The 26,906-nt window shown below is 42.2% G+C and overlaps 1 protein-coding gene across 1 annotated transcript in view; it reads right to left on the reverse strand.

Annotated features, from left to right (window-relative positions):
• Window positions 1-2,748: 2,748 nt before the first annotated feature.
• The window catches only part of TLR4 (toll like receptor 4), a 50,639-nt gene continuing 26,481 nt past the window's right edge, over window positions 2,749-26,906 (reverse strand). Inside the window, exon 3 of the mRNA XM_068249712.1 lies at window positions 2,749-5,284. Coding sequence (XP_068105813.1) covers window positions 3,049-5,284 — 2,236 coding nt within the window. The 3' untranslated portion in view covers window positions 2,749-3,048. The remainder of the gene's footprint in view (window positions 5,285-26,906) is intronic.

The raw sequence follows: 26,906 nt of genomic DNA on the forward strand, positions 1-26,906 counted from the left end.
AATACCAGTTGCTTGGCAGTCCTGCTGACCTCTTTGGCTGCAGTGTGACTGAATCACACACCTGTAACAAGCATGCAGCTAATGCAGTGTGACTTCAGTCAGAGCATCTGCTATGAATGCTTGTTCAGGGGCTGTGGCTAAAAGTATTCGAGACACAGAATCAGCAGGAGAGTCAGGTAACTGGTATTATTTTAAAAAGAAAAAAATCATATCCTTCCCAGTTTAGGTTCCCTTTAACATGAGTAATATAATTTCATAGAGCCCATAAATCCCTACCAAATGTATTATTTTATTTCATAAAATCTTATGTGCCAGTGCTTATTTCTTTCGTTCTATTGTGTTTTGAATGAGGACATCACTTGTTGAAGCATGAGCAGAAAATGTAATATATTATATATAACTGTACCGTATTTTTCGGATTATAAGATGCTCCAGACTATAAGACACACCTAGGTTTAGAGGACAAAATCCAGGGCTGTGCATTCATAGTGCAGGGGTGTCTTGCCTCTCAAAGCATTGCTCTAATATACATGAAAACATGAGATGCTCACTTTGCTGCCTGCCTCCCATCTATGGCTTAAATCTTACCTTACCCTCCCCTCCATACTAATGATGTCTGCCAACCCAATCCATTGCCTCCATTCAAGCCTATGATGCCCCCTCATCCATGCTAGCAATCTATGCCCCAATTAATGCTTATGATGCCCCCTCATCCATGCTAGCAAGCTATGCCTCCATTCATGCTAATGATGTTGAATATTCACACTTCACCCACCTAGTAGGCCTAATTGTAGAACTTCGTTCCGGTGCCAGACTCCTGCAGGTACACCACTCCTGCAAACACCAATGTAATAACACAAACTGAGACGGCACACAAAGGGCTTCAGTAAATCACTGTATTAGCAGCATGCAGAGGCACACGACATGTTTTGGGTAGAGCCCTTCCTCCGCCCGAAACATTTTGTGTGCCTCTGTATGCTGCTAATACAGTGATTTACTGGAGCCCTTAGTGTGCTGTCTCCGTTTATGTTATTCATGCTAATGATGTCTACCCACCCCCCCCCCACCATGCTAGCAATGTATGCCCCCCATTCATGCTAATGGTGCCTGCCCCCCTCCATGCTAGTAATCTATGTTCCCATTCATGTTTCTGATGTCTGCCTCCCATCTGTGCTAGCAATCTATGCCCCCTTTAAAGCTAATGATGCCCCATCCCATCCATGCTAGCAATCTCTGCCCCATTCATATGAATGTTGCCCGCTCCCCCTCTCCATCCCTGCTGGCAATCTGTGCCCCTGTCCTCGCGTGGCAACTGCAGTTAAAACCGCAGCTTGAGCTGTCACCTGTTCATACAGGGCACTCTGTGTCCTCTGCCCCGTGACCACTTGCTGCTTGTATAGTTGCTTGCACCCTCTTAGTGTGACGTCACAGCAAGAGGGCGCAAGACACAACACAAAGCAGAAAGAAGTCATGGGGCGGAAGACACGGAGTGCCCTGGATGAACAGGTGACTGCTCAAGCTTCGGTTTTAACTGCAGTTGCTGCGCAGGGACAGTGGCATAGATTTCCAGTGCAGACGAGGGACGGGCATTATAAATCGGAACGGGGACATGTATTTCCAGTGTGGGTGAGGGGCAGGCATCAGAAACACAGACGGGGACATTGATTTTCAGCGCGGTTTAGGGGCGGGCATCAGGAGCACAGATGGGGGCATCAGTAACATGAACAGCATGGATTGCTAGCGTGGACAAAGGGCAGCCATCATTGATGTGAAGGGGTTATAGATTGTTAGCAGGGATAGGGCAGGTGGGCATCACTAGCATGGACTGAAGTGTAGTATTCAGACTATAAGACGCACCTACTTCCCCCCCCCCCCCCACTTTTGGGGCAGAAAAAATGTGTCTTATAGTCCGAAAAATACGGTAGATACTGTGATCTTGGGGGTAGCCCTGGGGCCACAGCTAGCATGCAGGAGTTGATTTTATGAAAAAGTCCAAATTATTCGGGACTCTTTTTCTTTTCTCAGGAAAACAGAACTTAAATGCACAAATGGCTTACTTCAGCCTACTGGAAAGACACAATCCTCAGGCCACATAAAGTTCACTGTTTCAGAGCAATCCAGCTTGGTAAATTGACAATTTTAAACAAAGCAAAACACCAAAAAATCCTTGTATTCAGTTAGCTCACATCCTGCTAGCAGCTCACCTGCTGCATACACTAAGCACCATACCTTCTCAGAGCACTCTTATCTCCTGACAAGGCTGTTCCCAAAAACAGGAATGGACTTGGGTGGAACAGGAAGGCCCACCCAGTTTCCCTCCCTTCTGTTCAAGAGCATCGGGACTTTGTAACCAAACAATAACAGGGCAAATGATGGTTGCCAAACACTACCCCGAGCTCCTTCCTTAGTCCACACCTGCTTCCAAAAAGGACCCTTGCAGAAAATAAGTTGAAACGTACCTTCCATCCAGGACCCATCCCTTGAGTCCTGTACAATACATTTTGATACTACATTAACTGGAGCACTTGTCCATGAAAGTCTGACTACTTATCAATTTTTTTTTTGCATTTGTAAATAAATAAAGGATTTTATTATAAAGGATAGCTGTGCACCTGGGCATAAATTAATTTGATTTATTACAAAAAAACTGACATAGACATTGTCATAGTCAAAACATAGCCAAGACATAGCCATGTTCACAGTCATACAATGCATACATTTTACATTTCTTAAATGACCAATGTGTTATTTGTGTTTACCAGTTTTATAAAAACTAGCTTAATTTTACAGTTTTGCTCTGTGGTGGGCAATAGTGGATGCTTGCTTTGAAATATATCATTTATATATTAAATATTTAATAAGGCATCATCAAAATTAAGACAATTGGTTTGTTCATAATTACCATCAGGGATTCAGCAATGAAATGTCTTCCTGAATTGATATTTCAGTTCCACAGAAATGTTCATTTCAGATATCCCAGAAAATAATTTTCATACATTTGCTGTATTGTTTCCATTATACTTGTGAAATAACATCCCAGTGCCTTTATTATAATAGTGGAGCAGCCTCATGCTGAACTGTATTCAATGCATGCCTTAAGCGCCTCCAAAAATTGTCCTCCTTTTGATGCCCCCTTTCCCATATGAGGTAAGTGTTTCTTTTCAGATGTTTTTTCAATATATACATATGATTAAGCTGGTTTTCATTAATTGGTTCCAGTAGAACTATGATGATATCACACTTATTCTCCAGGTATTTCCAAAACATAGCCAATTTGAACTCAAAGGCACACCACTTGCTGTCAATGAAGTTCTGAGAAACAATAACAAGAGCATAGCGACTGCAGCAAATACCTTCATAAAAAATGTTTTCCAAAATGAGTCTTCCAGGTTGAAAGTTCCTATAATGTACACAAAGCTGAAAAGATGGAACTCCATTTTCCAGTGTTGGAATTAGCTGTTGTCTTACCCATTCCTCATCTAAGCTGGAGTGAATAACAAAAGCATCATATGTTTTCTCTGAAGTCCATTTCTTATTTTTCCGATGACATAAACAAAATTGCAGAATTGCAAAATGGTTCTTTAAGTAGATGTGGTATATTAGTACAGAAACAGCTATAGCTATCACAAGACTTAATGTGCCTACATATACATAGAATGTCCCATTGCAATCCAAATTCACATCCTGGAGTAGTAAACCCTGTAGGTGTTCAGGTGTTTTGCACATCATACGATTAGTGAGGATCAGACCAGTGTTACTTTGTTCACAAACCCATGACACAAATTGTTTCTGAATGCAAGAACAATCAAAAGGGTTCTCTGAGAGGTCCACTTTCACAAGACTTTTGGCTAACGTATAACTTGTTTCATTAGATAATCCCTGGAAGTTATTAGCACTTAAGTCTAAATATATTAACCTAGAGAGAGTAATAAGAACTGATGCAGAGATATGTATTAATTTGTTTTTACTCAGATCTAGTACTCTTAACAGTGTGAGGTATTTAAATGTTTGTTCGGGAATGTTCTGCAAATTGCAAGATGACATGTTCAGAAAATGGAGTTGGGTTAGGTTTTGGAACACAGAACCCAATATGCCTGGAGCAAAAGTATTGTAAGATATATGTAGATCTTTTAAATTATTAAGTCCACAAAAAGAACAATCTATAGTAAAATGGCATGAAGTGTGAGACAGGTCAAGATAAGTAAGGTTAACCAGAAGCACAAATATTGGAAACTGTCCTATATTGCTCACTCTTGTATGACTTAAGTCTAATATTTGAAGGTAAGGCATATTCAGATAAACACTCCTCAAACCAATATATGTATTGTAGCTAAAATTCAAATACTTAAGTTCAGACATGTCTAAACCAATAGAATTACAACACGATTCAATAAAGAGTTTGTTTCTGCTCAGATCTAATAATGTTAGCCTATTTTCTCCAGTACAACCGTAGAGGGTGAGGCGTCGATTGTCTGTAACCCGGAGTTCTTTAAGGTGTGGTAACATTGAAAAGATTTTGCAAGGCATGGCAAAAATGTACGCATTTTTTAGCTCCATCTTTTGCATGTTTGAAGTAATAAGTTCATCACTAAAACTTTCTAAATTAGTATGTATTAAACGTAGAGATGTGAGGTTTTTCATGCAATTGAAAAAACTAACTGTAGTAAAAAAAGATATCTCATTGATTGTTAGCTCTTGAATATCCATCCCACATAGCCCTTCAAAAACTCCTTTTATGTAGTGGACCTTTGAAGGAGAATTTCTGTACTGTCCAATGAATAGCTTCTGTACATTTAGACCTCCCATAGCGATTAAGTTATCCTTCATAACATCTTCATGAGGAAAACATTCTTTCAATTGTAACATATGTAAAACAATAAATTTGAAGGCACCAGGAGCAATATAACGTATTGGATTCTGAGATAATATAAGAGTAAGATGTGAGGTATTTGCAAATCGTAGATTTTTTAGGTCTTCTTCTTGGATCTTGCTAATTTGGTTTGCACGTAGGTCAAGAACATGGACAGTAAACAAATGGGAGGGCACATGTAGGTAATTAAGCTGATTTGTAGCAGCATTTATTTCCTGTAGTAATGTTAGGTTTTCTACATGAAGTTCAGAGAGTGAAGGAACAGATGTTTCAACTATAACAAGCCTTCTTAAATTATAAAGACCAGCAAAGGTCAATTGAGCCCAGCGCTTGATTGGATTCCCTGTAAGGATCAAGGTATGCAAATTGTAAAGACCAACAAATGAGTTGTCTTCTATTGAGATTATACTGCACCTGCAAAGAAACAAAATGCAATATAATTAACATACAGAACATAATTAACATAGAGAAAACACACAGACCTGATAAGTACACATTTAAAGAGTTGTACTTTTAACTGTTTCTTCGCCCACAGCATTTGCTGGATAATGCAGATATATTTTCATTCTACCCTTCTATTTACTTCCCTGCAAAACAGCAGCCAATAATGTGCTCCTTGTGATCAGACCAAAATTGAAAGTGGAATGAGCATGTCTGACCAGCTATGTGATCCAAAGAAATAAATTGATCTTAGTATGTAGCAAGTGTAGTTATTAAAAGGGCAAGATTCTCAGGAAGCTGAAAAAAAAAACACTGCTGAAAAGGATTACAGACAAGACTACGGTATATGTTGGTGTACTTGGCAAAAGGAAAATCTGTTTCTTCCTAGTTAATCACTGAGAGGCAAAAGAGGCGTATGCATGTATGCGTCGCTGGTGAGTTGGGTGCAGGGCGAGCCGAATGACGGCTCTCCTCGCTGCCCTAAAACTCCCCGGCAGCGTTAGATACTGTTCCCCCTCTGAGTTGTTGCAACTCGAAGGGAGGTGTAATTTGGGTTGCGGAAACCGGTTGCCGGAGCCCCGAATAACCCTTATGCGCCCAATGCAATATTACATTACTGCTATGACGAGCCTAATTTCGGCACTCGGCGCTGAGTCGTGCGCCGAAACAACCTGCTTTACAAAAGAGTACCTGTTTGGATACAAGCAAAATATTGGGGACTGGTTTAACCACTTCACCACTGAGGGGTTTTTTTTTCCCTTGAGCACTAGAGCAATGTTCACCTTTCAGCACTCATTCATTAGCCAATAACTTAATCATTGGTAATCACAATGAAACGATCTATATCTTGTTTCTTTTGCCACCTATTAGGCTTTCTTTGGGTGGTACATTATGCTCAGAATTATTTTATTGTAAATGCATTTTAACGTGAATAATAACAAAAAAATTGAAATAAATCATTATTTCTCAGTTTTTGGCCATTATAGTTTTAAAATAAAACGTTTATTTGCCCATTTGTCTTGGTTATTGCAACAATTAAAATATTTCCCTAGTACAATGTATGGCGCAAATATTTTATTTGGAAATAAAGGTGCATTTTTTCAGTTTTGCATCACTAATTAAAAACCTATAATTTCAAAAATAACAGTAATATACCCTCTTGACATACATATTAACCACTTTAGCCCACAAGACGTAGCTCCTACATTCAAATATGCATGCTGGATATAGGAGCCACGTCCATGAAAAAACTGAGCCACCGGGGTTCACAGGGCCGCAACCGCCAGAGTGCACAGGCTGCCTGTTAGCCTGGAGATCAATGAATAGGAAAGCAATTCCCATTCATTGATCTAAGTCCTTTAGAATGATCGCTGGCTTCTATGGAGAAGCCGCGATTGTTCTGTTTCACATCCCCTCTTCACTTCCTGTAAGTACGCTTACAGGAAGCAAAATATATATATATTTATTTTTTTTACTGTGGCCATCTTGTGGCCAAATAGTAAAACTACATCTACATTTTTTTTTTAAATAGACATTTTTACATTTAAAATTAACTGTTTACCTCCGACACACCCAAACATACTCAAATAAAAAATATTAGAAAAAAATTACAATAAAAAAAACATAAATAGTTACTTAAGGGTCTGAACTTTTTTAATATGCATGTCAAAAGGTTATAATACTAATATGTTTTTTAAATTATAAGCTTGTAAATAGTGATGGATGCAAAACTGAAAAATGCACCTTTTTTTCCAAATAAAATATTGGTGCCATACAATGTGATAGGGACATAATTTAAATGGTGTAATAACTGGGACAAATGGGCAAATAAAATATGTGGTATTTAATTGTGGTAGCATGTATAATTTTAAAGCTATAATGGCTGAAAACTGACAAATAATGAATTTTTTCCATTTTTCTCTTAATATTCCAATTAAAATGCATTTAGAATAAAATATTTCTTAGCAAAATGTACCACCCAAAGAAATCCTGATTGGCGGCGGAAAAAAAAAGATATAGATTATTTCATTGTGATAATTAAAATAAAATAATTAAAAATAAAGTCATTGGTGAATAAATGGGAGGCAAAAATTGCTCAGATGCATAAGGTGAAAAAACACTAAAGGCTGAAGTGGTTAAAAAATGTCAGTCCCTAAGGTAACTAATTATGTATTTTTTTTTCATTTTTTTAATGCTAAAAAAATGTGGGTACAATGGGAGAGTGTGGGAGGGAAGGAGTTAATACTCAATGTAATTGTGTGTCTTTTTGTTAACATAAATGCATGTAGGTGTAATTGTACTATTTGGCCACAAGATGTCATTCTTTAAGCATTCTGTAAGCGTACTATTATGCTTACAGGATGTAAAGTGTGTATGTGTAACTTTTTTTTTCCACAATGATCGCTGCTTCTCATCAAAGCTGGCGATCATTGCAGCTGGGACTTAGATCAATGAATGGTAACTGCGTTTCCATTCATTGATCTCCGGGCGAGTACCCATGCAGTAGCGGCAGGGATGCGTATATCTACACCCCGAGCATGGAGGTGAAGTCTACCGGGGCGTAGATATACTGTGCAGGGGCGCGTAACTAGTTAATGAGGTAGACATACGAGAGAGAGAGAGAGAGAGAGAGAGAGAGAGAGAGAGAGAGAGTTACATGTTTTGTTATAGGAATGCTGTTAATTAGTGGTTCCAAATACACACCTGGCTTAGAGGGGGCAAAAAAGAGTAATTTGAAGCGTGCATCAAAAAAGGGCGGGGGAAAAAAGGGCGCAGGATATAGCCGAAATTATAAGTTCTAATGCTACCTTGGCCTTTTGGATGTATAATATATGTCCAAAAGGCCGCATGTGCACTCCCGCAGCCGATCGCGCACGTGCATGCGTGCTCCCGGGCCGCAGTTCGTGGACATGGTGCCCGATCATTGATCCCTTTCTCCGGCAGAAAAAGCGATGGCTTCTCTCAGAAGCCACACTCTTTCTGTCTCTTACGTCCCTCTAAGCGTACATGTTACGCTAAAAAAAATGTAAATATTTACCTAAGGGTCTAAACTTTTTAAATATCCATGTAAAGATGAAATATTTCCATTTTTTTTATTATAAGCTTTTAACCTTCCTGGCGGTAAGCCCGAGCTGAGCTCGGGCTATGCCGCCGGAAGGCACCGCTCAGGCCCCGCTGGGCCGATTTGCATAATTTTTTTTTTGCTGCACGCAGCTAGCACTTTGCTAGCTGCGTGCAGTGCCCGATCGCCGCCGCTACCCGCCGATCCGCCGATATCCGTCGCGCCGCAGCCGCCCCCCCCCCCCAGACCCCGTGCGCTGCCTGGCCAATCAGTGCCAGGCAGCTCTATGGGGTGGATCGGAATCCCCTTTGACGTCACGACGTCGGTGACGTCATCCCGCCCCGTCGCCATGGCGACGGGGGAAGCCCTCCAGGAGATCCCGTTCTTTGAACGGGATCTCCTGATCGCCGATCGCCGGAGGCGATCGGAGGGGCTGGGGGGATGCCGCTGAGCAGCGGCTATCATGTAGCGAGACAAAAAATTTAAAAAAAAAGATTTGCTGCCCCCTGGCGATTTTTTTAGCAAACCGCCAGGAGGGTTAAGTAGTGATGGATGCAAAATGGAAAAAATGCACTTTTATTTCCAAATAAAATATTGTCGCCATACATTGAGATAGGGACATAATTGAAACGGTGTAATACCCGGGACTATTAGGCAAATACAATACGCGGGTTTTAATTATAGAGGCATGTATTATTTTAAAACTATAATGGGCAAAAACTGAGAAATAATGAATTTTCAGTTAAAATGCATTTACAGTAAAGTAGCTCTTAGCAAAATGTACCACCCAAAGAAAGCCTAATTGGTGACGGAAAAAACAAGATATAGATCAGTTCATTATTATAAGTAGTGATAAAGTTATAGGCAAATGAATGGGAGGTGAAAATTGCTTGGATGCATCAAGTGAAACACGACTGAGGGCTGAAGTGGTTAAGTTAAAATAATCGATTTCAAACAATTAAATTATTGGTGCATATCACATACCAAAGGCTTTGTTCACATCTAAAATCAAAATCTGACGGCAGTGATTTTCAATTTTTTGCACCCCCCCCCCCCCCTCCCGGCGGTTACCTGTGCACTTTGATTTTGTGTAAAGCGCTCTTCAAAGCTTTTTTGCAGAGCAATTTGACCCGGAAAATAATAAATACAATATATTTATTCTTAAAAGTGCTGGGGAAATTTTTCAAGCGCTTTGCGATTTTCCTATACCTTCCATTGAGCAAAAATGCTCAGAAAATGGTACAGATTGCACTTTGCTGAGCACTCTCATAGGGATTCATTGCGCAAACACTTTTAGGGCAATTTTGAAATTCACTGGCGTTTAAAAAAAACGCAAAACGTCCTAGGTGTGAATGAGCCCTAATTTATTTATTAAAGGTTTTAGTGTGACAGCCAAGCTGAGCTTCAAAATATAGCCATTAGGGACTAGTGTATTACCGGTAAGTACTTTATCCAGAGTATTGCAACAGCAATTTTGGATCCACTAAGGGCATGTTTCCAATAGCGTTTAGGATGCGAGGCGATCGCTGCCTCGCATCCCTTGACAGGGATCTTCTGTACAACCAGATGCGACATCATACGGCTTCCTGTCAGCGGCTATAGGGACTCGGATGCGTGCTTAGGAAAACTGCAGCATGCTAATAATTCGCCCCGTGTCGAATCGCGCCGGATCGTGTTGGTAAACTCGCATCAATGGAAACTACTCCATTGACCTGAATTGGTTGCCGTTTCCTAGCGTTGCAATGCGGAGCGCTTTCCGCATAGCAACGCTCTGGTTGAAACGGGCCTTAATCTTTTATCAAGCACATGAACTCATGTGAGCAGGAGACACATAGCAGAGTGGCATTGAAGCCTACCAACATACAACATATTACATTATGTGTGTGAAAAGATTCAGTGGATCTGAAACTGGTAGTGTGTCAGTACTTTGGTATTAGACAATAAAAGAACTGGTTACATAGTTACATAGTTACTTGGGTTGAAAAAAGACGAGTTCAACCAGAGAACAAAGTATACCAGCCTGCTCCCTCATATATCCCTGTTGATCCAGAGGAAGGCGAAAAACCCTTACAAGGCATGGTCCAATTAGCCCCAAAAGGGAAAAAAATCCTTCCCGACTCCAGATGGCAATCAGATAAAGTCCCTGGATCAACATCAATGGGCATTCCTAGTAATTGTAGCCATGGATGTCTTTCAATGCAAGGAAAGCATTCCACATCTTAATCACTCTTACTGTAAAGAACTCTTTCCTAAATAAATGGCTAAAAACGTTTTTCCTCCATGCGCAGATCATGTCCTCTAGTCCTTTGAGAAGGCCTAGGGACAAAAAACTAATCCGCCAAGCTTTTATATTGCCCTCTGATGGATTTATACATGTTAATTAGATCCCCTCTAAGGCGTCTTTTCTCTAGACTAAATAAACCCAGTTTATCTAACCTTTCTTGGTAATTGAGACCTTCCATCCCACGTATCAATTTTGTTGCTCGTCTCTGCACCTGCTCTAAAATTGCAATATCTTTCCTGTAATGTGGTGCCCAGTGGTACTCAGTGGTATTCAGTGTGGTTTACACATCAACCATAGACTGTAGTTAAGCTTGACTCTTGTATGGGAACTTATAACTAAACAAACTTCCATTTTATACAGCCCAAAGAGTTCCTGTTTTCATGAATACTTAAAGAGCAGCATCACTCAATCATTATGGGGTTGATTACTAAAACTGCGTTAGAATTACCGAGTGCAGGCAGTGCAAGGCAATTGCTAAGTTCTTATACTGGTTAAATAGCCTATGTTGCACAAATAAAACAACTGGTGTTACCTATGTAACATAACCTGCTGGTATACCAGTTCTTATGCTACTTGCATAACAGGCATTGCACTAGTAATGCGTATGTTACCTACATAATTTGCTTTGTGCTATTTGAACAACACATGCTATGTAACTGGCGCAAGTATGTTTTTTCCCCCTTTGGCTTTATTTTGAGGAAACATAGCTTTGGAGGAGAAATGGAGCTTGGAAAGCTCTATACACAGCAGAGACACGGGCAGGTCACTACTAGATACAAGGTTTGTGAGAGAATATTTTATTATATACATAATTGGAACATTGCAGTTTTGTGTAACCTCTTCAATGCTTGGATGATACCAAATAAGAGAGATTAAAGGGAACCTCAACAGAGGCATAAAATTAAAATCTGGACATACCTGTGGCTTCCACTAGCCCCTCCCGTAGCCTGCAAGGTCTTCCGTCCCTTCCATGGTCCCGCTGGTGGCTGTGGTAATTCCGACAACTTTGGCCAAAGTCGCCTGTGCGTGCACCCGGTGCATCATCACGACTGTCACCATATGCGTCCAGCGCATGCATGGTTCTCTAAAGACTGGACCGCGCATGTGCAGAATGCTTATGGCAACTGTCATGATGATGCACTGGCCACTTCAGCCAAAGATTCGCCAGATTACCGGAGCCACCAATGGGACCATGGAAAGGACCCAGAGAATGCTGGAAGAGCTTGCAGGCTACGGGGGCTGGAGGAAGCCCCAGGTAAGTTCAGATTTAAATGTTATGCCTCTGTTTAAGGTCCCTGTAAATTAACTAAACCAAATCCACTTGATATTTGTTACTAGATGTTGTTGTAGATGTAGTTCTTGCAGACTATGTTTGTGTGCACAATGATTCCCACTGAAAATATTATGCTTGCACTTGCTGGCAAAACAAAATGTTGTAGTGCAACACAATACATAATGACCTAGACAAAGTAATGGATGGATGTGAAAACTGATATGCAAAGGTGTAATATGGCTTTCCTTCTCATGCAAAAACTGCATTTTCCTTAATTTCCCTGGTGGTATGAATACTTCCAGATCTTAGGGTCTTTTCTGAACATTTCAGACCCTAAAGTCAGGAAACAATCACGCTGCCAGGAAGCCAGCAGCAGCCTCTGCTCTCTCACCTCCCTGGGTTCCAGCGCTGCAATTTTACCTCCATCCTCCGGGTGGCGCTGCAACACTTTGGTGAGATCAATGAGTGATCTCACCAGAGTGACTCAGAGCCTCCGAGGACAGGAAATAGAATGGCTACCAACGTCTGCCTCCATTCTCTTCCATTACGCCTCCGGCGGCTAGCCCAAGCTCAGCCTAGGATTACCACCAGGGAGGTTAAAGCCTAATACAATCCCTCAATGACCGAGGTGGCAGATCAGAGCTGTCTTGGTCAATAATCTAGCGTGTGTACAGTGGGATTCGTATGTCACTGAGAAATCTGGAGTGCTGGATTGTCTTGGATGAGTGCAGGCCGAGCCCATTATTCTCCTATTAACTCTGCCTACTTGTAGCCACTCTGTCATACACCATGCCGTTGTTCATCCTCTCCCCTCCATAGCATCAGAATATGTTGCTAGAACTTGACCTCAAAATGTAACCTAAAGGACGGAGTCCCTATTCCTGCAGTCAACAGTACTGAGCATGTGTTTGCAGACACTTAAGTACATGCTTGCATGCCGACTGGCGGGTGGGGAAGTGCCCACATCATTCCCCACATTTGCATTGTGCCATAGGTTCCCAACATTTGTCTACAGCTGCCCGCTGTGCTAGAGACAGAAAAACAGAGCACCTCAGCTGATTTGAACAGTGGGCATCGGCTACTCAATTTTTGCGACCTCGCCTGCTGTCATAGTATTCTCTCCGGTTCCCTCATTCAGGCCACTTGTTCAGCTTTAGCCTATTAGAGGTGTGAAGGTCGGGGAAGGCTCACTAACTGATGTTGGACATAAGTCGTGATGTGTAGGTCTCACTGCGCCATTGGGGCTGATGAGTAATAAGTCAGAAACCTCAGGGTACCGTTGCAGATGGAGACCTCTATTCTTAGAAATATAAACGTGTGGGAACCTCAAATGAAGCGACTATATACCAGTGGACATATGAACTACTTCACTCAGCTAAGGTCGGACAAGCATTGACTTTTTTTTTATTTCCAGTACATAAGCTTTGTTTCCTGAACTCTTTTTTTACTTTTTCCTTTCCACTGTTAATTTACAGCCTGGCTTAACACTTATTTATTTGTTGAATGCACTACAGCACTTTGTCACTGATCACAATGCTATTTTTAACCATCACCAACCGATAGTCTTTCCTCTGCCCCCCGCAATAGCAACAGAACATCGCTAGTCTCAAGGCTAGGGATGTGTCTGTACAGCATCGTTCCTCAAGTTGTCGCCCCAAGAATCATTTCCTGATCCCTAAGGGTGACAATACCCGCATGTATGTACTCAGGGGTCTAGTCCTGGGAAAAGAGGTGAGTGGGCTCGCCTGGAAAACCAAAAAATGGGCATGGTCAAGCATAACATGGTCATGGGTGGGGCCAAATATACATGACCTTAGCAGTGATGTAAAAGGTCTGCCGGGGAAGTTTGAGCTCTGCCGTAGTGTATCCCCCAAAAATGGATGTAATCTGTCAGCATTTCACCAAAAAGACACATAATCTGGTAGAAGTTCCTCCAAAATACAGATAATATGGCAGTGGTTCCCCCAAAAAAGACAACGTGGCAGCAGCAGTTCCCCCAACATACACATAATTTGGAAGCAGCTCCCCAAAATACGCGAAACCTGGCAGCGGATCACCCAAAATACATATGATCTGGCAGCAGTGGTCTCCCAAACATACACAATCTGGCAGCAGTTCCCCAAAATACACGTAATCTGGCAGAAAACGTTCCCCTAACATACACATAATCTGGCAGCTGTTCCCCAAAATACATAACAGCGGTTCCACAAAAATGCAGATAATCTGACAGCAGTTCCCCCAAAATAGGTACCCCAGCATAGGTAGCCAGGTCTATAGGTGTCCCCAGTATAAGTAGCCATGAGTATAGTTGTCCATAGAATAGGTAGCCAGAGGTATAGTTGCCTAGTATATGTAGCCAGGGGTATATGTGCCCACCCAGTATATGTAGCCAGGGGTATATGTGCCCACCCAGTATATGTAGCCAGGGGTATATGTGCCCAGTATATGTAGCCAGGGGTATATGTGCCCAATATATGTAGCCAGGGGTATATGTAGCCAGGGGTATATGTGCCCAGTATATGTAGTTAGGGGTATATGTGCCCAGTATATGTAGTCAGGGGTATATGTCCCAGTATATGTAGTCAGGGGTATATGTCCCAGTATATGTAGTCAGGGGTATATGTGCCCAGTATATGTAGCCAGGGGTATATGTGCCCAGTATATGTAGTCAGGGGTATATGTGCCCAGTATATGTAGTCAGGGGTATATGTCCCAGTAGATGTGGCCAGGGGTATATGTCCCCAGTATATGTAGTCAGAGGTATATGTAGCCAGGGGTATATGTGCCCAGTATATGTAGCCAGGGGTATATGTGCCCAGTATATGTAGCCAGGGGTATATGTGCCCAGTATATGTAGTCAGGGGTATATGTGCCCAGTATATGTAGTCAGGGGTATATGTGTCCAGTATATGTAGTCAGGGGTATATGTCCCAGTATTTGTAGCCAGGGGTATATGTCCCCAGTATATGTAGTCAGGGGTATATGTAGCCAGGGGTATATGTGCCCAGTATATGTAGGCAGGGGTATATGTGCCCAGTATATGTAGGCAGGGGTATATGTGCCCAGAATAGGTAGACAGGTGTCCCCCAGCAGGAGGGTAGCAGCGCAGTGGAAGGAGAGCTGTGAGCAGCGTGGAGAAGGGGGGACGTCTCCCCCCCCCTCCCTCACCTTGGGGCTCTGCATCCCTCGCTCTCCCCTCCAGAACTAATGTGCAGGCGGCTGGCAGCGGGCGGGACTTGCCTTTTCCTCGTTCCGGTGCGAGAGGGAACACTCCACTGCCGCTAGTCTGGTCTGGTCCAGACCAGAGCAGCGGCACGCAGATCCGGTGCCGGAACGAGGAAGAGGTAAGTCCCGTCCGCTGCCAGTCACCGCACATTATAGTTCTGGAGGGGAGAGTGAGGGATGGAGAGCCCCAAGGTGAGGGAAGGGGAAGCTGCCCACAACTCTCCTTCCACTGCACTGCTCCCCTCCACAAATGCCAGGGTGGACGGCGTCCACTCTCTGAAAAAAGCGAGTGGACGTCATCCACCCGCGTCTACGCCCCACTCGCCCTTTGTATGTACTTAAGTTTAAGGGTCCCTGTGCAGTATGTGAGTGTGTCTGTGCAGTAAGTGTATGGGTCTCTGTGCAGTGTGAGAGTGTGTCTGTGAAGTGTGAGAGTGTGTCTGTGAAGTGTGAGAGTGTGTCTGTGAAGTGTCAGAGTGTGTCTGTGAAGTGTGAGAGTGTGTCTGTGACGTGTGAGAGTGTGTCTGTGAAGTGTGAGAGTGTGTCTGTGAAGTGTGAGAGTGTGTCTGTGAAATGTGAGAGTGTGTCTGTGAAATGTGAGAGTGTGTCTGTGAAGTGTGAGAGTGTGTCTGTGAAGTGTGAGAGTGTGTCTGTGAAGTGTGAGAGTGTGTCTGTGAAGTGTGAGAGTGTGTCTGTGAAGTGTGTAAGTGTCTCTGTGCAGTGTGTAAGTGTCTCTGTGCAGTGTGTGTATGGGTCCCTGTGCAGTGCTTGTATGGGTCCCTGTGCAGTGCTTGTATGGGTCCCTGTGCAGTGCTTGTATGGGTCCCTGTGCAGTGCTTGTATGGGTCCCTGTGCAGTGCTTGTATGGGTCCCTGTGCAGTGCTTGTATGGGTCCCTGTGCAGTGTGTGTATGGGTCTCTGTGCAGTGTGTGTGTCTGTGCAGTGTGTGTATGGGTCGCTGTGCAGTGTGTGTATGGGTCTCTGTGCAGTGCTTTAGCGGATCAGTTAAATCGGGCCTCCGGCACACTTGATGATTTTGGTGCTGTCATAGATTGCTGTAGAAATTGCGAATGGCAGGAAGGGAATTTGTGCACAGGAGTTCGGCTTTAGCATAGCCGAACTCCAGTTACTATGGTTAACAGCAGTAGTGGAGTGAATCCCCTGCCGGATTTCAGCTAACAGCGGGGGATCCAGGGGCACATCCTTACAATGTTTGCGTCCGGCAGCAGAAAGAACAGGCCCTGGGAAAAAACTCAGTGGAATTTAGTTTAGTAATGTATTGGAAAGAGCTTGTCGGGAAGAGGGTTTTAATCCTATATTTGATAGGCAACGAGCCGAGGAATAGAGAGAGAGCTGAAGCGAGGGAGAGAGAGGAGGAAGAGTCAAACAGCAGAGATAATAATGGACTGGATAGATGTCATTGGTAGACCAATCTGAGAAGACAATAGTGTTACACTTTGATTATAGAACAAATCAAGGACCTCCAAAGTGATGTTTTCAGAAATACTGCCAGTGTCACATGCTACACGCGAGAAGCTGAAGCAGCTTAGGTAATTCACCTACCTTTTAGCAAATCCCTCAAAATGAGTTGCTTCTAAATAACTTTAATGTTACTTTCTCATAATGTTTGTTGGCACTTTTTGGTTATTGAGTCTTTAAAGAGAACCAGAGACGAAGCACACTCATGTATTTTATTACATTTATCAGTGGGAACATGACAGTAAACACCTACCCTGCTTTTAGTTTCATTGTTATCTGCTTAATTAGTCTATTAGCAGCTGTGATAAGAATCCCCGACTGGCTCAGTCTAGGTTTGACCTGGAATCATTAGAGCTGAGTCACTCTTCTGTGGAGTCTTTTCAAGCCAAAGCCTTCCCCCTCCTGGCTTAGATTTCCTGATTTGCATACTGAGAGCTGTCATGACATGGGAGGGGCTGCTCCTTCTGGGAGAGAAGCTCTGTGGCTGCAATATGATCCCTGTGTGCTCTGTGTGCACTAGATACTGATGATGACTGCAGTTTCATTCCTATGAGAGACACTTCCTACAGGCAGCTGTACATCATACCAAAATGAAAGCACACAGATGAAAGGCTGCATTTAGCCTAGATAGCAGCATAGTCTCATATAGCCTAGATAGCAGCATAGTCTCATATAGCCTAGACAGCACATCCAGAAAAACTCATAACCCGGAAGGAGAAGGGATATGAGCCAGCGGCCATATTTGATTTTTCCTGGAGCAATAATGGATAAAAAAACACTAAAAAAGGCACACCAGAGCGGCGAAATTATCAGGTAGAGCATTTATTCTTTACAAGCTATCAACTGATATGTTTATTTTGTGTGAAACGTTCATCTCTGGTTCCCTTTAAAGGGTTTTAATGTGATAAGGTACAAAACAGAGGTGAGATAACGCATAAGAAAAGTTTTTTATGAATCAACATCCTTGGAGTTAAATAAGTGACTGAGAAAATGGTTGTCTACAGATTTTACAGTGTAGATACTGTGTGCTAATAAAAGACAGATGATACAGAATTGTGGATAGATTTGCCTGTTAAAATGGCTAAAAACTAACAATGTGGAAAAGGTATGGCTAAGGTATGGGTGAATATTCACGGTGGAAGCAAGGGATATCTATTGCTTACTGGAAATCTTAGAAGCCACCTCTCATAAATGGAACTGAGGAAATATACGTACTAAACCAGGAAAATAAGGAGCAAGCAAAAATGGGTTTCATAGTTGAGCATGAATTCAATTATCCAGGCATTAACTGAGATAATAAAGCTACTCCTTCTGGTAAAAGTCACATAGCTTGTATCAATGCTAAAAGTTACGGTAATAAGTGGACACAAATGTTACCTGAAAAAACTAGGGGAAATGCTCTGCTGGTCCTTTCAAATAGACCAGGTATTGTTTAAAAATGCAACCTGGGGATCACTTGGGGAATAATAATATGATAACATTTGAGGTGGCAATTAAACAAGCTTTTTTTTTTTCAACCTAATACCGCTGTCACAGTATTCTCTCCGATTCCATCATTCTGCCCACTTGTTCAGCTTTAACCTATCAGAGGCGTGGGGGTCGGGGGAAGGCTCACTAACTGATATTGCACATCAGTCATAATTTGTAGGTCGCGCTGCACTATTGGGTCTGCTGAGTAGTAGGTCAGAAACCTCAGGGCGCAGGTGCAGAGGGAGACCTCTGTTTTTAGAAAAGATAAACACGTGGGAACCTCGAATAAAGCAACTATATACCAGCGGACATATGAACTACTTCTCTCTGGTAAGGTCTGACAAGCATTTACTTTATTTATTTCCCAGCACATAAACTTTGTTTCCTGAACTCCTTTTTACTTTCTCCTTTCCACTGTTACTTTACAGCCTGTCTTTATGTTTATTTATTTGTTGAACGCAGTACAGCACTTTGTCACCGATCGCTGTGCTATTTTCAACCCCCACCAACTAATAGTCATCCCTCTTCTCCCCTCAATAGCAACAGAAAACATCACTAGCCTCAAAGCTAGGGCTGTGTCTGTACACATCTGTACCCTCAGGGATTGTTTCCTGGTCCCTAAGGGTGACAATACTCACGTGTGTACTTAAGGTTAAGGGTCCCTGTGCAGTGTGTGGGTGTGTCTGTGCAGTGTGTGTATGGGTTACTCTTTTTTTTCTAGCAAATTCATTTTCCATCGAATTTTACCTTCTTTAGAATTTAGTTTATTAATGTAACTTTGCATTTGGAGCCTGCCCCAATCTATACTATTACATAATATTTTTATTTATTTATTTTTGCTGAATATCAGTTAAACAAGAGTTTATAGTCAGGCCATTGGGCTGAAGCCAGTTAACCAACTGTCAAGCTTTGAGCAAGGGGACCACTAACACCATGAATTTAAAGAGGAACCGTAACCAAGGATTTAACTTCCTCCCAATCAGTGGCTTAAACCTCCTTTCCCATGAGAAATCTTTGTTTTTTCTCTAACTAATCACCAGGGAGCTCTGTATGGCTGATACTGTGGTGAAACCCCTCAGTGTTACATATACATAGTTATTTGGGTTGAAAAAAGACATACGTCCATCGAGTTCAACCATGAGGGTGCTGACATCACACTGTGGGAACCTTGTTCATTGTAGGAAATAACAGCCAAAAAAGTTCATCATCTCTTTCCACATACATTACTTGCCAGCAGTAAAAATGTCGCCATATAATGTCAGGATGTAAATCAGGGAGATGAAAGATTTTACAATGGGCAAACATTGATTAAATCATTTATAAATAATGTAAAATTAAGCACTGTTTTTCATTACGTTATTTTCACTGCAGTTTCACTTTAAGAAAGCCATGTTTAAACAGCTCAGAAACTCACTAAAGGTGTGAGTTCTTATTGATCAGTATTGCCATTAATGAACATTGCCCTTGTTCCTCACTTATTATTCAGAGATCTGGGAGGGCGTACCACTAAATGATGTTGAAAGGCAGCTAAACACACACAAAATCCTTGCCTGAGATGAAGCCAGTGTGTGTGTGAGGATTAAAGAAACACTATCACAAAAATTATAAACAAAAGTGGGGACACTGAGAGCCCAATATAGTGTAGTAAGCAAAACAATAGGTTGGAATTGAAAAGTATATAGTGTATATACTCACAAAAGTGGGTTACCTCCTAGGTAACCACTGTGCAGGCAGGTGAGAAGATTAGATCTGTCCTCACTCAGGATTAAAAGTCGCTCTCTGTAGATCAGGAAAATAGAGATGGGGATCGACCCCTCCACCAGGGGTGGATATTGGTAATATAAGAGTGAACAGAGGCGCCAGCAGGATAAAAGGTACTAAAAAATTTAAACTTCCTCAGGAGGTGGTGGTGGACTCGCCTCCTTGAAGTAGACAAGATACTGTCAGCTTTTTAACAACAACAGGTTTTTTTATATACTCCAGACAACCATGCAACTCGTTTCGCAGGTATATTCCTGCTTCCTCAGGCAATAACGAATAGGAGTACACGCTGAAAAGACAGAGACAAATAAAGTGTCCTCACTTATTTGTCTCTGTCTTTTCAGCATGTACGCCTATTTGTTATTGCCTGAAGAAGCAGGAATATACCTGCGAAACGAGTTGCATGGTTGTCTGGAGTATATAAAAAAACCTGTTGTTGTTAAAAAGCTGACAGTATCTTGTCTACTTCAAGGAGGCGAGTCCACCACCACCTCCTGAGGAATTTTAAATTTTTTAGTACCTTGTATCCTGCTGGCACCTCTGTTCACTCTAATATCACAAAAATTGTAATATTTAAAATATTTGTGTATGCCTACAATAGACCGAGATAAAAAAAATCACTGTAAATTACTTTTTTTCTAAACAGCAGTCACTTTAAGTAGGTAGTGTTAATCAGACAGCTCTGAACCTCTGACGGACAGGTTTTTAAATAGCCCATATCCTAATGGGGGATTTTTTCAAATGGTCCTTATTTTCAAAAGCACTTCATGGACAACAGTAACACAGTCCAAGTGGCAGAATAGTGTGTACATGAGCAAGCAGGTCTGCATCTTTATGTAGACCCTTTTCAGGTAGCACTTTTGAAAAACATAAAAGAAACTTTGAGAATCCCCTACAAGAAAATGTACTAATCCAAAACCTGTTGATAAGAGGTTCAGAGCTGTCAGAGTGTGGGCTGGTGCACACCAGAAGAGCTTTTCTGAGCGCTTTGTGATTTTAAAAGCTCCTGCTAATGTTATCCAGTGTGTGCACATGGGAGCGATGTGATTTAGCATTTAACCACTTGAGGACCGTGGGCTTTACCCCCCTTAAAGAGAATCTGTATTGTTAAAATCGCACAAAAGTAAACATACCAGTGCGTTAGGGGACATCTCCTATTACCCTCTGTCACAATTTCGCCGCTCCTTGCCGCATTAAAAGTGGTTAAAAACAGTTTTAAAAGGTTTGTTTATAAACAAACAAAATGGCCACCAAAACAGGAAGTAGGTTGATGTACAGTATGTCCACACATAGAAAATACATTCATACACAAGCAGGCTGTATACACCCTTCCTTTTGAATCTCAAGAGATCATTTGTGTGTTTCTTTCCCCCTTCAGCTATCTTCCACTGAAGTATCAGGCTGTTTCTTCCTGCAGAGTGCAGACAGCTCTGCCTGTCTGTAATTCTTCAGTATGTGAAAGCCCAGCCAGCTCAGAGAAGGATTTATCCAGCTTGTAAAAGATAAGAGAGCAGAGTGAAGCTGCCCTAATCTAAATAACACACAGGCAGTGTGCAGAGAGGGGCCTGGATGGGGGAGATGCATCACAGAACCACAACACTGAAGAACTTGGCAGCCTTCCAGACACAGGCTGACAAGTCTGACAAGAGAGAGAAGTTGATTTATTACAGAGACTGTTATAGTAGAAAGTGCTGCAGTAAGCCAGAACACATTAGAATAGCTTTTGGAACTTGTAGGATGATAAAAAACAGGATGCAATTTTTGTTACGGAGCCTCTTTAAGGACCAGACCCTTTTTTTCCATTCAGACCACTGCAGCTTTCACAGTTTATTGCTCGCTCATACAACCTACCACCTAAATGAATGTTGGCTCCTTTTCTTGCCACTAATAAAGCTTTCTTTTGGTGCTATTTGATTGCTGCTGCGATTTTTACTTTTTATTATATTCATCAAGAAAGACATGAATTTTGTAAAAAAAAAAAAAAAGTTTTTTTTAACTTTCTGTGCTGATAGTTTTCAAATAAAGTAAAATTTCTGTATACATGCAGCACGAAAAATGTGGACAAACGTTTTTAATTAAAAAAAACCCATTCAGTCTATATTGATTGGTTTGGGTAAAAGTTATAGCGTTTACAAACTATGGTGTAAAAAGTGTTTTTTCCCATTTTGAAGCATCTATGACTTTTCTGACCACCTGTCATGTTTCATGAGGGGCTAGAATTCCAGGATAGTATAAATACCCCCCAAATGACCCCATTTTGGAAAGAAGACATCCCAAAGTATTCACTGAGAGGCATGGTGAGTTCATAGAAGAATTTATTTTTTGTCACAAGTTAGCAGAAAATGACACTTTGTGACAAAAAAGAAAAAAAAAGTTTCCATTTCTGCTAACGTGCGACAAAAACAAAATGAAATCTGCCACAGACTCACTATGCTCCTCTCTGAATACCTTGAAGTGTCTACTTTCCAAAATGGGGTAATTTGTGGGGTGTGTTTACTGTCCTGGCATTTTGGGGGGTGCCTGATTGTAAGCACCCCTGTAAAGCCCAAAGGTGCTCATTGGACTTTGGGCCCCTTAGCGCCGTTAGGCTGTAAAAAAGTGCCACACATGTGGTATTGCCATACTCAGGAGAAGTAGTATAATGTGTTTTGGGGTGTATTTTTACACATACCCATGCTGGGTGGGAGAAATATCTCTGTAAATGACAATTGTTTGATTTTTTTTACACACAATTGTCCATTTACAGAGATATTTCTCCCACTCAGCATGGGTATGTGTAAAAATGCACCCCAAAACACATTATACTACTTCACCTGAGTACGGCGCTACCACATGTGTGGCACTTTTTTGCAGTCTAACTGCGCTAAGGGGCCCAAAGTCCAATGAGTACCTTTAGGATTTCACAGGTCATTTTTGTTTCAAGACTACTCCTCACGGTTTAGGGCCCCTAAAATGCCAGGGCAGTATAGGAACCCCACTAATGACCCCATTTTAGAAACAAGACACCCCAAGGTATTCTGTTAGGAGTATGGTGAGTTCATAGAAGATTTAATTTTTTGTCACAAGTTAGCGGAAATTGATTTTAATTGTTTTTTTTCACAAAGTGTCATTTTCCGCTAACTTGTGACAAAAAATAAAATCTTCTATGAACTCAGCATACTCCTAACGGAATACCTTTGGGTGTCTTCTTTCTAGAATGGGGTCATTTGTGGGGTTCCTATACTGCCCTGGCATTTTAGGGGCCCTAAACCGCGGATCAGCTAAAAATAGCGCTAATAGATTTGGGCGCGGCTATATTTCTAATGTTAATTATGGTTTTTGTAAATTTACACTCAATTTTGCATATGTTTGGGCGCAAGTGCCTAAAATTAATATTTTGCGTAAATCGATAAAGTAAACTCGGTAATATTCCTAATTGTGTTGTGGAATCGGTAATATCGGTAATTTAAAGTTTATGATGACATATCAGAACGAATATCATAACGCTAAATAAAGAAAAACGATGTCAGTCATAACGATAACTTAAAAAGTCTTTTGGTGTAATAACGGTAAATGAACATGTTTAATGATGGAATGTAAGCAAATTCTGTCCAAATACATATAAATTTGTAATTACGAAAATATAACATTCACTGTACAGATGTAATACTGATATTTGACATTTCTATTTACGATAATATATGAAGTATTTATGATAATTTAGGGTTAGACACCACCAGGGGAGTTTTAGGGTTAGGCACCATCAGGGGGTGGTTAGGGTTAGGCACCACCAGGGGAGTTTTAGGGTTAGTCACCACCAGGGGGGTTGGTTAGGGTAAGGCAGCACCAGGGGGTGGTTAGGGTTAGGCAGCACCAGGGGGGTGGTTAGGGTTAGGCAGCACCAGGGTGGTGGTTAGGGTTAGGCACCACCAGGGGGGTGGTTAGGGTTAGGCACCAATAGGGGGGTCTAGGGGTTAGGGATAGGAACAGGGAGGGTTCTGTGTCAGGGTAGGGTTAGGTACATTTAGGGTTAGCCACCACCATGGGGGGTTAGGCACCACCAGGGGGGTGGTTAGGGTTAGGCACCACCAAGGGAGGGTTGTGTGTGAGAGTAGGGTTGGGTTAAGCTGTGTAGTTGAATTACATTACGATATTTAACATTATTATATTTTCGTTTTCATCTCACATCAGTTTTATACCTGTAATAATAATAATCAGAATTATCGATTTTACTTTACAAATACTGTTAAATTATCAATATTTCTTAATTACGATATTTTTCTTTTCCCGATAAATCGCGCCTAAATTTGACCGTGACTTTTTCAAATGTACGCCTAAACCGTGAGGAGTAGTCTAGAAACCAAATGTCGTAAAATGACCTGTGAAATCCTAAAGGTACTCATTGGACTTTGGGCCCCTTAGCGCACTTAGGGTGTAAAAAAGTGCCACACATGTGGTTCCGCCGTACTCAAGAGAAGTAGTATAATGTGTTTTGGGGTGTATTTTTACACATACCCATGCTGGGTGGGAGAAATATCTCTGTAAATGACAATTGTTTGATTTTTTTTACACACAATTGTCCATTTACAGAGAGATTTCTCCCACTCAGCATGGGTATGTGTAAAAATACACCCCAAAACACATTATACTACTTCTCCTGAGTACGGCGGTACCACATGTGTGGCAATTTTTTTGCACCCTAACTGCGCTAAGGGGCCCAAATTCCAATGAGTACCTTTAGAATTTCACAGGTCATTTTTGTTTCAAGACTACTCCTCACGGTTTAGGGCCCCTAAAATGCCAGGGCAGTATAGGAACCCCACTAATGACCCCATTTTAGAAAGAAGACACCCCAAGGTATTCCGTTAGGAGCATGGTGAGTTCATAGAAGATTTTATTTTTTGTCACAAGTTAGCGGAAATTGATTTTAATTGTTTTTTTTCACAAAGTGTCATTTTCTGCTAACTTGTGACAAAAAATAAAATCTTCTATGAACTCACCATACTCCTAACAGAATACCTTTCGGTGTCTTCTTTCTAGAATGGGGTCATTTGTGGGGTTCCTATACTGCCCTGGCATTTTAGGGGCCCTAAACCGTGAGGAGTAGTCTTGAAACCAAATGTCGCAAAATGACCTGTGAAATCCTAAAGGTACTCTTGGACTTTGGGCCCCTTAGCGTACTTAGGGTGTAAAAAAGTGCCACACATGTGGTACCGCAGTACTCAGGAGAAGTAGTATAATGTATTTTGGGGTGTGTTTTTACACATACCCATGCTGGGTGGGAGAAATATCTCTTTAAACGACAATTGTTTGATTTTTTTTACACACAATTGTCCATTTACAGAGAGATTTCTCCCACCCAGCATGGATATGTGTAAAAATACACCCCAAAACACATTATACTACTTCTCCTGAGTACGGCGGTACCACATATGTGACACTTTTTTGCAGCCTAGGTGCGCTAAGGGGCCCAACGTCCTATTCACAGGTCATTTTGAGGCATTTGTTTTCTAGACTACTCCTCACGGTTTAGGGCCCCTAAAATGCCAGGGCAGTATAGGAACCCCACAAGTGACCCCATTTTAGAAAGAAGACACCCCAAGGTATTCTGTTAGGTGTATGGCGAGTTCATAGAAGATTTTATTTTTTGTCACAAGTTAGTGAAAAATGACACTTTGTGAAAAAAAAACAATAAAAATCAATTTCCGCTAAGTTTTGAAAAAAAATAAAATCTTCTATGAACTCGTCATACACCTAACAGAATACCTTGGGGTGTCTTTTTTCTAAAATGGGGTCACTTGTGGGGTTCCTATACCGCCCTGGCATTTTACGGTCCCAAAACCATAAGTAGTCTGGAAACCAAATGTCTCAAAATGACTGTTCTGGGGTATAAGCATCTGCAAATTTTGATGACAGGTGGTCTATGAGGGGGCGAATTTGGTAGAACCGGTCATAAGCAGGATGGCCTTTTAGATGACAGGTTGTATTGGGCCTGATCTGATGGATAGGAGTGCTAGGGGGTGACAGGAGGTGATTGATGGGTGTCTCAGGGGGTGGTTAGAGGGGAAAATAGATGCAATCAATGCACTGGGGAGGTGATCAGAAGGGGATCTGAGGGGGATCTGAGGGTTTAGCCGAGTGATCAGGAGCCCACACGGGGCAAATTAGGGCCTGATCTGATGGGTAGGTGTGCTAGGGGGTGACAGGAGGTGATTGATGGGTGTCTCAAGGTGTGATTAGAGGGTGGAATAGATGCAAGCAATGCACTGGCGAGGTGATCAGGGCTGGGGTCTGAGGGCGTTCTGAGGGTGTGGGCGGGTGATTGAGTGCCCTAGGGGCAGATATGGGTCTAATCTGATGGGTAGCAGTGACAAGGGGTGATTGATGGGTAATTAGTGGGTGTTTAGGGTAGAGAACAGATGTAAACAATGCACTTGGGAGGTGATCTGATGTCGGATCTGCGGGCGATCTATTGGTGTGGGTGGGTGATCAGATTGCCCGCAAGGGGCAGGTTAGGGGCTGATTGATGGGTGGCAGTGACAGGGGGTGATTGATGGGTGGCAGTGACAGGGGGTGATTGATGGGTGATTGACAGGTAATTGACAGGTGATCAGTGGGTTATTATAGGGAAAAACAGATGTAAATATTGCACTGGCGAATTGATAAGGGGGGGTCTGAGGGCAATCTGAGCGTGTAAGCAGGTGATTGGGTGCCCGCAAGGGGCAGATTAGGGTCTGATCTGATGGGTAACAGTGACAGGTGGTAATAGGGGGTGATTGATGGGTAATTAGTGGGTGTTTAGGGTAGAGAACAGATGTAAACAATGCACTTGGGAGGTGATCTGACGTCGGATCTGCGGGCGATCTATTGGTGTGGGTGGGTGATCAGATTGCCCGCAAGGGGCAGGTTAGGGGCTGATTGATGGATGGCAGTGACAGGGGGTGATTGATGGGTGATTGACGGGTGATTGCCAGGTGATCAGGGGGATAGATGCATACAGTACACGGGGGGGGGGGTCTGTGGGGGGGGGGGGGTCTGGGGAGAATCTGAGGGATGGGGGGTG

The sequence above is a fragment of the Hyperolius riggenbachi genome, chromosome 8 (assembly GCF_040937935.1).
Source record: "Hyperolius riggenbachi isolate aHypRig1 chromosome 8, aHypRig1.pri, whole genome shotgun sequence".
Taxonomy (NCBI): Eukaryota; Metazoa; Chordata; class Amphibia; order Anura; family Hyperoliidae; genus Hyperolius; species Hyperolius riggenbachi.